We start from the raw sequence: 11,262 nt of genomic DNA, 5'->3' as shown, positions 1-11,262 counted from the left end.
CCTCCGATTGAAGTATGATCTAGAATCTAGAGCTCTGAAACTCAATATCCCATGAGGTCTACAGTATGACAGACTAATTGTGTCTGTCTGCACCGGTTCCTCGGTACGCTACTGGAGTTACGGGCACTACGCCGGCCTAGACACAAGAGTAGCGAGTTATGGTCTCAAAATAAGTGGACTGGGTCCATGGTGAATCCAATAAACGATCCTTAGTTACCTAACTATTTTAACGGATTCCCCCCCCACGATTATTGCGAAACGAGTTGACTATTGTTCCATAATGGGATTGATCAGCATTTAGAATGGTCTAGAAGGATGAGCATGAGTCACCCTCACTTGTATTCTTGCCAGATAAATAAACACATCGAATGATCAATAACAGGAAGGTATTGTACTCAATTGAATAAAATGGATTAAAGATCCGAGAGGGCGTCCATTGACCTCGGAAATGAGATTCGGGGAAAGGATCGTATTTGAGGTCTCTAGCTAACAGGAATATCGTGATGCCTAGTGTCTCTATAATACTGTACATTCTTTGCGCCAGATGCAACTTTCGCAACCCTCAAGATGCTATTTGCCCACAGCATTTAGTTGCATCTTTAGAATCAACGCCGTTGCCCCACTAAGGTTATCGCCCCACCAAAGATAACAAGGTTCAACGGAATGCATATTCCGGCATATACCCCACGTTGTAGATTTTGAACAGTTTATAGTGAAAGATTTCAGATACTGAGCATCATCAAACAACAAAGCAGTCCACAATGTCCCACCTGCAATATTTCTCTTACAAGGGTCTCGGCGAGCGACAACGCCAGAAGTTCAGATATAGCCAAGCCGTGCGGATTGGGGACCGGATTGAGTGTGCAGGCCAAGGTTAGCTATCCATCAAAAATCAGTACAGCGTTATAATTGGTTGCTAAATTGTGCCTGTATAGGCGGCTGGGACCGTGAAACAGGCGTGTTCTACAAGGAAATCAATGCACAAATCGATCAAGCATTCGCCAACGTCGAACATAACCTCCAAGATGCCGGTGGAGAGGGCTGGAACCAGGTTTTCCGCGTTAATTCCTATCATGTGCCCATCAATGATGAAGCTTTAGCGGCTATGGTACGAAACTTTGAGAAGTACATGCCCGGGCATCAGCCTATTTGGACTTGCGTTGGGGTTTCTCGTCTTGGGGAAGATGATATGCGAGTTGAGATTGAAGTTGTGGCTCATGTACCTAATTAAGCAGCAGTCGTTGTTAGGAAAAAAGGTGCAAAATGAACGTCCTCCAGTATATCTATAGTACGGTGAATGGGGAATTGATGAATTGGTGAAACGTACATGTAAGTATACGGGTGTCAAAGTCAATCCAAATTGGCTCGAGCATCTGATTCGCTTAAGATAGACCCCTACTCACAACGTGCGGCACCTTCCCAGGCCCGAGGTTGCAGATATCCCCAACCTTGAAAGATGGGAATATTTATGGAAAATTATGTACTTTTTCAAGACAGATTCCGAGAGCAGCACAGATTCTCAGGGCTTGTCGCAGATGTCTAACCAAATATCCTTGACCATTTCTGCAGTTCATTGGCATAAAGCTTATGATCATGCTAAGTTCATGAGTGCCATATTTGTTTAGCTTCATCTTGGCAAATCTACGTTTCAGAACTTGATACAGTAAAAGCACAAGTTTTTCAAGGAGACAATCTTGCAGAGCTTGCTCTCTCATTCTAGCCTCATGGGGTTTAACTCAAGCTACTCATCGAGGAACATTGAACCCTAGTGATATAAAGGTCAGATCCCATATACATGATCAAAGGTGCTTGGAATAAACTCAAAGGCAGGACGATGACTTACTCTCTTCATCCAGCAATGTTCCGTTCATCCAACTCTCCTCAACCCAGGCTACGCTGACAAGATGTGGAATCTTCCCAGGTCTTGCAGCCAGAGACTCTCGCAGAGAAGTTTTGTCTTCCGAGGGCAATGTCTCTGGGTTTATAATGACATGGGTAACATTCGAGCTTTCGAGTGACGTGGTAGTATTTGCTCCCCCAAATTGTGCAGTATTTCGTGCAAGTTGCAGACGAATGTCCCCTGCCGCGATAGTGGGAGCGGGATTATTATTCTCAGTGCTGGTCTCCTGATTCTTTTCAAAAAATAATAATGTAAACCGGCGGAAGAGCCATCCGCAAGGAGCTGTGTATCCGGCATTGATTTTATCTCGGATGAGATCCTCGATTTTTCCCGATGTGCGAGAATCAATAGTGTTGTTCGCTTGGTCTTCGTTTGCCATATTGTTCAAAATCTGCATGCAAGGTTAGTATGCTCGAGTAATCTGGGAATAGGCGGGGGTGGGAGGGACGGACCTCCTTGAGTTCATCGACATTGGTATCCCGAGCGTAGCTATCCGAGAATCGATCGACATTCATTTTGATCTCATTATCTCGATCTTCCATGGTAAAGAACATGTGTCTAGATGGATGGATTGGTCAGTGCCTATGGATTTGATTTGTGTTTCAATTGATAATACCTGGGTTCGTATGGAAGCAGAAAGTCGGGCAGGCCTGCATCCTTCTCGCTTTGCTTGACACAATCAAGCACCCAGGAGGGCTTGATGATATTGAAATTACCATGCTTTTGCAGTGATGCTACCTTCACGGTTTCTAGGGTAGATCAGAAAAGTTTAAATGTCCTCTACAAGGGTCAAACTTACTTCGATCGGCAATGCATATCGTGTCCGATACAGCAGTATGGGTTTGAAATACCTTGCCGCCATTGGCTTTGACCAGCTGCTCCAACTCGCCTTTGGTCCTCTTCGCCGGAGCACCAGCATCCGTCATTATAACTAGACCGATATCAGCAAGTGAGATTATGTATCGAGGCTTCCAATGCTTACAGAAATTCAACTCATCAAAAATTTGGCCGGATGGACCCGCATATTGCACATTCTCCTGGTCATCATAGCCTGCGATATTCAAAGGCTTTTTCACTGCCCTCTTGACTCGCTTCTGCTTCCGGGAATTGTCCACCTGAAACTCCTTCTCGCGCTGTTCCTTCTCCACATTGGACTTGAGGTCCAAGAATTCCTGAACAGATAGCGAGGTCTTCCAATTCTTGTCCTTGCGTACCTTCTTGAAGCGGGGAAAGCGGAGTGTCAATCCCATCCGGAACTCGTCACTCACGGATACAGACGATGCCTTCACGCATAGTACAATCGATTCAGATGGTTTGATCCACATGTCTGGCTTCTCGTATTGAGCATCTCCACCGGCCAGCTCTATGAACTGAGTTGGCGGCTTCTTCGAATCCCATTTTTCCCACTTGCCATCTGTGTGGTGACGCACTTCCTGGTAGTCAGCGGCAGTAAACCCGCCTCCTACTTTGCAGAAAGACCAAAATTTCTCGGTATTCACTCCCTGAGATGAATGATTGTCGTCAACACGCAAACCACAGAGAAAACTAGCAAGGTTGCCTCCACGATGGCCCTGGCCGTAGTAGCCTCCTATGACTACCACGTCGAGAGACTCGCCGAATTCAGTCATGTACTCAGGCTTAACTTTCATCCAGTCGTCGTGCCGCTCATTCAGTCGGTATTGAGCTCGAGGATTTTTCAAGACCAGACCCTCCGATGCTTGGGCAACGACTTTCCGCAGGCATGTCTCGATTTCAGCAGCCGTGGTCGCTTCTTCATAAGGAAGGATCTCAAAGCGACGATGAATGGGCTTTATTGTTTTCTGTAAAGCATTGCGACGGTCTCGGAGGGTGTATTTTGTCAAATCACGTCCGTTGAGATGCAAAATATCAAATATCCGGAACAGAGGCCGCGGTCCATTTGAAAAGGGGTTGCGCTGTTCAGCCAAAGCTGCTGTCTTAAGGGTCCCAAATGGGACCATCGCATCTTGCTCGGGATCCCAGGTAATCATTTCACCATCTAAGATCACGCTTTGCACCCCATCGACAAAAGCATCCTTCAGATGCCTTGTCAGCGCTCCGTTCTCGTCATAGATCCCATTTCCATAGAGATAAGTGTATTCTTTGGCCTTGCGGGACCAGAAGGCAAACCTGCGTCCGCCCTGAATCGAATCATCTGGAGCCATATGGAGTTGTAGTCTTTCACCATCCATCTTTTCTTCAATCCAGAATACAGGATCTTCCTCTGTCGGGCGCATCCGCGAGATCATCTTATCAAATGAATGCATCTGAAACTGGGCCAACTGAGGTTGAAAGCACTGCATAAGCCCAATTCCTCGATCCTCTGCTTCTAGCCGAATATTGGGATCATGGAGCTCCCAACACACGCGCCGCAAGCTACTAGAAATACTGTATAGACTCTCGGCATCCGGGTGCCAAACATTAAAGAAAGTGCGCTCGGTAGCGCCGACTTTCATCTGACGAAGGATGATTCGAATAAGCCAGGTAAGCTCATCCGGGTTCATACGCCGATAGAATTCAGCTAGTATATGCGTTTGTTCATCCTCTTTTGAGGCCGCAGATAGCTTATCCAGCTTATCGTTGACTTCTTCAATTGACATATCGCCCGGTTCGGTTCGTATCGGCCGCTTCGATAGAACATCATGACAGCGTCCAGCAAAGTCACCAGCCATACGGGTTGCAGCAGATTGTCCGGGTAGCTTCCAGTTGAGCAAATTGTAGCCGTCTTCCGAGTCTCTGTTGATCTTCATGATCTTAACGAGCATCTTGCCAATAGCTTTCTCCTTCATCCCATACATCGGGCGGTCCCTGTCTTTGTCCGGCAAAATCAGCCGAAAAGCCGGATAGATGTCGTCGCCCACCTCTTTGCGCCATCTTGAGATAAATCGGGAAATGACATCGTGGCGTAGCTCGAATGGGTTCGAGCTGGCATTGCCTGCATTAGAACCGGCTTTTCTCCGGGCTACAGCTGAGGCCACTGGCTTCTTTTTAATTTGGCTTAGCGTATCAAAGAGCTTCAGATATAGCTCGTGGAAAGGAAGTGTCGGACCGTGGTTATGCGGACGGTTTGGATATCTGTTTTATGGCGGTTAGCAGTGATATGTCTGAGGTCATGTAATTTTACTTTTCATCCAGATCCTCCTCCAAATTTGGAGCGGGATTAGGCATAATCTCATCGGAATCCATTGTGATATGAGCTTGAAAGAGCAGGAAAGATGAGAGTTCCCCGGATGTTTATTAGCTCTAGGCAGCGGTAGCGATAACGATAAGAACATGTGACATCACTGAAGTCTTATGCATCCGACGTGTATACTTTTGTTTCACTTTCTCCGCAAAATTAATCATTCATTTACTTCTCAAAAGTATTGTACAGTTCACAGGGTATATTGTTGGCGAAGAAAAACGAATACGCAAAAGTAAAGATCAAAGCTCAGCGAGGATCCGCATTGACATTGCAGCTCTGCTCCCCATCTGGATTCCGTGCCACCAGATCAGCCAAACGACTCAGAATAGCAATGAACCTCTTGGAGCTTCCCCATGCTGTCAAGTTGGACAATATCTCGCAGCCGATTCGGAGAACTCTCTCTGGGCCCTCGGGCGCACATATATCTCCCACGCCTGTGATATTGCCTCGCATCGAGTGGCCCTCTCGCACAAAAAGCTGGACCAGCTCATCATCGCACGGACGATCTAAATGAATGAAACTCGGCTCCTGTGATGGAACTGCTCGTGAAGCCTGTGAATTGGGGCTGGACTCCATTGGGCCATGCACGTGACAGGACCCGTACGCCCATAGTGTCAATACGGCAACAAACACGGCTGCTGGCTCATGAAATGCATTCGTGGAGTATCGTCGAACGTGCCAAAGGGTCACACCGGCGTGGATTATTGATAAACGAGCTTTGTATTGATCATGGCGTATCCAACGCCAAATATACTGCCACTCAATGGCGTGGGTTCGTCTACTCCACCGTAGCTTGCTGGATGCTAGAAAGGTAGCGAGTGAGCGTATTTCCCGAAATGGTGCTAGTAGGACAAGCCGTGCTGCATGAAGATGGAGAACAGTTGGATGCTCCAATCCAGCGGCTTTGGCGATAGTGCTGTTGGCAGTCCAGTGAAGGATGTCAAGGCAATCGCAGGCGCTGTTACGCCATTTAGAATACGATGGAATTCCTGGAAGCCAAACAGAGCCGATCGGAATGGCGGTCTCACGAGATTGCTTCTTGGCAGTCGGGTTCCAAAAGGAAAGGGGCCGGCGGAAGTAATCGCCCACTTCCCACATGCGATGATAAAGAGCGTGTATGAGAAGAATGTGGCTGAATTCTCCAATCCCTGATACCAGCCTCTTTTCGATATAGAGTATGTGCACTGCATCATACAAGGACTCATTGATTAAATAAGGTGAGGTCCGAGATGACGCCTGTGAATGGTTCGGCGAATGGAAATCGCTAGCTGGATTTTCCCATAGTTGCTTCCACGTCTCCGCAGAGTTCGCATGCCACAGTGTCTCGTGTGCGGGTAATGGAGCTTGTCCGTCGTCAAGCGATAAAATTGGGCGGTCGTCAAAGTAATAAGCAATTGTACAGTCCAAAAGCTGGATGAGCATGTCAGTGAATCCCCAACGCATGATACCAAATAGAAGATGCATACCCAGATACAGTAACCTGTCCGTCTCCGAACTTCATCTTGGACCCAATTCATCCATATAGCATCATCTGAGGAACCACAAGTGTTGCCTGGTTTTCCAATTCCTAATAATCTTTCCCGATTCATAAGAGTCACGAGGTCCTTGAAGGAGCTTAAAGCGGATGCTTTCGCTCGCTCACTTCCGCTATGGAGAAGACCTATGCAATTGAGCAACATGACTTGAATTAGATCGAGGGAATCCTGCCCAGGTCGGTATCGTTCTTTCTGGAGATATATAGTTGTAAGTCAAAGCAAGTGCAAAAGAAAAATCAGGAAAATAATTTACCTCAACATGGAGAGCACGTCGAATCAGCTCATGGAAGGCAGCTGTATGTTGATCTGCCGATGGAGTACTTGAACTGTGGCACCCGATTGCCACAAGTGCCACAGTCAAGAGCCAATAGCAGTGGTTAGGATTGAAGGAAGGTAGATGAACCATAGGATATACTGTCTGGAATGAATCGAAGTAGCAGACAAGGTATCGGCCGCAGTCCTCTGCAGACGGAAAATTTTCAGATTCGAACATTTCAAAAAAGGGGTTCTCGCTTCGGCAAAGCAGAACAAAATTGCGATATATCTCGTTATAAGTAGTGGGTTCGATTGGTCGGACGGAGTAGAGTATTTCGTCTGAAATATTTTCCATATTGACTTCGTGTGCACTGGGGAAGTCAAAGCGATGGGAATCGGTTTCAAAAAGAGAATCATTAGTAGAAATCACCTCGGCAGATGAAGTGGACCAGTGTGTCTGTCTTTTTCTGTATTTTGGAAGCCGGGCACCACCACCATCAACGTAGTAATCTGCCGAGCGTTTCGTTGAATCGACGGATTCAGAATGGAGCGATGCTTCGCTGGGAACATGAGAACTACGGCGTCGTGGACTCCCCATGTCGGTGCCTAAAGACAGGTTTCCAGATGGCGTTTGGGAGACATTCTCAGGGATTGAGGTACTGATCTGATCAGCATGAATGACCGGTGGTTGCCATGCTATGTGAGCCGTATAGTTGTTTGGAAGGGCTGGTTGAGAGAATTGTGAAAGAACCCTGGAGCCTTGCCCCTGATCACTAGCCGCAGGTCCAGCGAAGAGTTCGTTAGGAAGCCAATTGATAGCCGATATCATGGATTGATCGAAAATCGACGGGTCAAAATCTAGCGCGATCTCCGTATTCCCCGTCATGGCCATCTCGATATCAACCCCGGGTTGTGGCATGTCCGGCTGAGGATTCCTCATTTCAGAGCCAAGACCAGCTGATGTCTCAACGGAAAACATCTTTGGCAGATCGGGGGTTTCGATTCCAGAATATTCACCATTGGGGTAGGTGGGCATTGGCAACGGTCCTGTAGATGACGCAGGATTTGAAGGTGGTAAGTATAACCGAGGATCAGGAGGCCCCGATGCCGAGCCTCTACCATCGGATGGTGTATTCTCTACGAGGGCGCCAATTGTATTTTGGAAAGTGTCGAGCGGGGGCTTTGGTGAAGTTTGTGAGTCATTCAAACCATTCACCGAGAATTGAGCGAGTTGATAGGATGTTCCATGTTCCACCTGAGCAGACGCATTGTGTCTCTGGGTCCGGGGAGAGCGCATAGGAGAATGAGACTCCGAATCATGGATTCCTGATCCAGACGTGCCTCGCGCTCCGTTTCTGGCCCTTGCTTTTGAACGTCTCTCCGTGGGGTATTGGCATTGTAATGTCCGGGTTTCACACCGTCCACATGGCACACCACCGCTGCATCGAACTCTGGCCGTAGCACAGCTGAAGCATGCGCGAAAAGTCTTGACGGTAATTCGATGTGTTCGATCTTTGCCGCCGTCGGTTGTTGGATTATGGTGGCTTAGTTCGTGGCGATGGAGGGTATCTCTATATATGATGAGTCCAGTGGTTCCTCCCTCGTGGTAAGGGATCACCTACGTCCGAGAGAAGTGTCGACCGCATTGAGGGCATTCGAAAGGTTTCTCTTTCGTATGACTGCGCAAATGGCGCTTCAGATGTTCTGGTCGGCGAAATGTGCTGCTACAAACCGAACACTGCACCTGCCCTGAGTTCAGCAAGGGTTGTTCAGCTTGTTCTCCACCCGACACATGCGCATCCACATCCATGTCCGTATCCATGGTTTCATCCGGGGTCGCATTGTCTTCCGAGAGCATGGCGCCTGCAGTAGAAAGATGCTCCGTACCATGCTGCAGGGACAGGATCATGCCAGATCCCAAAATTGAGGGGGAGACCTTAAAAACCGTTCCACATGCGGAGAAGCGGAGAAAGCGCTACGCGATTGGTTTCGACATTTTAAACGAACTTCGGTTAATTGCGAATCTGGGGTTAATTAGCTGGGACGACGATCGAACTTTATCCAGGAACAGAGACGAGTTTCCAGATCATTCTTGAGCATCTCCAGGGCTCGGCATGAATTCCACCGTACTCGAGCAAGATACGAGAAATATACAAAGACCTTGACTGGGTACATGGGTGCTTTGTACGGTTGTACGTCCAATCTATACTGGACATGGGTTGCCTGGTCAAGTGCACGGTCGCATTCTCGAAAAGTGGGCCATCAGCGTCATTTGTTTCTTTACCCACTGCAGTGCAACTCTGAAAAAAAAAAAAGTTAGAGCAACATCAACATCCGTGGTGATTCCCAAACCTCTGTGGAGATCGATTCCATGAACGGCGAGATCGCCGCCTCGAACCCGCGGTTGGCTTCCCCGGCCCTCCGAAAGAATGACTCCGCGCGATTAGGTGCAGCGATCGCCTTTCATCAATCCCGTCCATCATCCAATGTGAACCCCCAGTCATCCGCTGCCACCGCAGCTGTCTTGGCCAGTCGGATGAATCGCCATGCAGGCACAGAGATGGATTCCGAGTCCGGTCCCGAAGTCGGCTCTGTGAAGGACAAAATTGGGAGGTTTGCTGGTAGTAACTCGCTCGCTCCACCGGCCACGCGAAGTACCCAAGGACGACCACGAACACCCTCTATATCGAAATCTCCAGCTCCCAAATCGCCAGGCCGAAGCCCAGGCCCGGAACAGGTGGCAGCACATCTGGCGGCAGCTCGTCTAGCCGCAGAAAGATCCCCGGGGCGAAAACCACAGGAGTCGACCAACAATGCGGCCCGACTCGGCGCCATGCGTAGTGCGAGTAGAGCACCATCTCAACAACCTCAGCCACCGTCGCCTGGAGCTCGTCGCGATTTACCCTCCCCCGTTCCAGTCCGGCCAAAGCCTACGATTGATTCCCCTGCAGATCGAATGCTCGATGATGACCCAAGTTTCGAACGATCCCCCGGGTACGGACGGCCTCCGTCCAGCCCATCTCGCGCTGGCAGTCTTCGTGGGCGGGGAACAAGTCCTCAGCCCTCCGCTTCCTCTCGAATCTCTCTAGTACTACCAGATGAAGTGGTGCCAAAAATTCCCCCACTTCCCCCGCGGTCTACAGCCTCTTCGCGGGTGTCATTACGAAAATCGATTCCCACACCGAACTCATTACGACCGACACCGAGCATGATATCGATTTCAGGTCTTTCACAAAGCAGCTCCAGCGCGCTGAGCGAAGCAGGTGGGATGAACGAGGAGGCTCTCTCCAATGCCATTGTCGCCTCCTCCCTCGCATCCGCTCGTGCATCCCCCATGCCAAAGGCCTCTCAGGCCCCTCCTCCGCCTCCACGCCGGCGACGGGCTCGGTCTCTTCTTGCATTAACACATTCGCCAAAGAGTGAGATGTCAAGAACCCCAAGCCCGCCGAAAGGTATGCCAATGACTCTCCGCGGCATGCCGAAGGGCAACGATGCCGACCCCAAAGGGCGACATAAAATGAAATTACTCCACAAACACCCGCACAAGCACCACGAGGGAGATCGGAAACGATGGCGACGAGAAGTAACTGAGAAAGAACGCAAGCGCTACGAAGGTGTCTGGGCCTCCAATAAGGGACTACTCATTCCGCCAAATTTCAAGCTCAGTGGGCCCGATAGATGGCCTCCACCTTCAGAGATGGTGTTGAACCTTGTGGTGCGGGAGATCTGGTCCCGCAGCCGCTTGCCATCCACGGCGCTGGAACAGGTGTGGGCCCTCGTGGATAATCAGGGTATCGGACTTTTGACCAAGGAAGAATTTGTAGTTGGAATGTGGTTGATTGATCAGCAATTGAAGGGTCACAAATTACCAGTCGCTGTTCCGGACAGTGTCTGGGACAGCGTACGGTATGTGACAGGCATCAAGCTGTCTTCCGTCGGGAAATAAGGGATTTGTATTCAGTATATAGACTTTTGATGAGGGTTGCGCGGGATCGCGACTACTGCACAATACACATTACATCAAGAAAGAATGCCTGTAGTCCAGTGTTGTCCCCGGAGCTACGCAGATGACAGTATGTACCTACTTAAAGTACTGATGCATGCGGATGTTTATTTGAACCCCCTTCCTTCCTTTCTCGGATTCCACTCCAAGTCAAATTGAGCAAAATTCTGTACCAGGATTCCTCAGAGACAAAGAATCCGGATCTTCGTGCATTGGTTCCCTGGTCCTCGTCTACACAGAATGCATGTTTCAATCTCCAAATCGGGGATCCCCACCGTCATGTGATCACAGGGCAGGCGTGCCCGCCACTGACATGGCGACCACGGGTTTGACGTTTCAGGGGAAAATGCCAGATTAAGGGAGTTAC

At 49.1% G+C, this 11,262-nt stretch overlaps 4 protein-coding genes across 4 annotated transcripts; 2 read left to right on the top strand and 2 right to left on the bottom strand.

The window, feature by feature from the left end:
• Positions 1 to 761: 761 nt before the first annotated feature.
• Positions 762 to 1,231, top strand: N7484_009482 (RidA family protein; the record flags this gene model as incomplete). Its single annotated transcript, XM_057119869.1, has 2 exons — positions 762 to 873; positions 936 to 1,231. 2 exons carry the CDS (start codon positions 762 to 764, stop codon positions 1,229 to 1,231), a joined length of 408 nt encoding a protein of 135 aa, XP_056969424.1.
• Positions 1,232 to 1,745: 514 nt separating this feature from the next.
• N7484_009481 (DNA ligase (ATP) DNL4) lies at positions 1,746 to 5,104 on the bottom strand (the record flags this gene model as incomplete). Its single annotated transcript, XM_057119868.1, has 7 exons — positions 1,746 to 1,765; positions 1,844 to 2,291; positions 2,353 to 2,458; positions 2,517 to 2,649; positions 2,700 to 2,831; positions 2,883 to 4,993; positions 5,043 to 5,104. 7 exons carry the CDS (start codon positions 5,102 to 5,104, stop codon positions 1,746 to 1,748), a joined length of 3,012 nt encoding a protein of 1,003 aa, XP_056969423.1.
• Positions 5,105 to 5,348: 244 nt separating this feature from the next.
• On the bottom strand, positions 5,349 to 8,750 carry N7484_009480 (uncharacterized protein; the record flags this gene model as incomplete). The annotated part of the gene is made up of 4 exons (XM_057119867.1): positions 5,349 to 6,512; positions 6,569 to 6,829; positions 6,891 to 8,463; positions 8,515 to 8,750. 4 exons carry the CDS (start codon positions 8,748 to 8,750, stop codon positions 5,349 to 5,351), a joined length of 3,234 nt encoding a protein of 1,077 aa, XP_056969422.1.
• Positions 8,751 to 9,263: 513 nt separating this feature from the next.
• On the top strand, positions 9,264 to 10,838 carry irs4 (the record flags this gene model as incomplete). Its single annotated transcript, XM_057119866.1, has 1 exon — positions 9,264 to 10,838. One exon carries the CDS (start codon positions 9,264 to 9,266, stop codon positions 10,836 to 10,838), a length of 1,575 nt encoding a protein of 524 aa, XP_056969421.1.
• Between the last annotated feature and the right edge of the window lie 424 nt (positions 10,839 to 11,262).

This window comes from Penicillium longicatenatum (genome assembly GCF_028827895.1).
Source record: "Penicillium longicatenatum strain IBT 33135 chromosome Unknown contig_6_segment0_segment0, whole genome shotgun sequence".
Classification (NCBI taxonomy): Eukaryota; Fungi; Ascomycota; class Eurotiomycetes; order Eurotiales; family Aspergillaceae; genus Penicillium; species Penicillium longicatenatum.
This window is presented reverse-complemented; position numbering and strand designations above follow the sequence as displayed.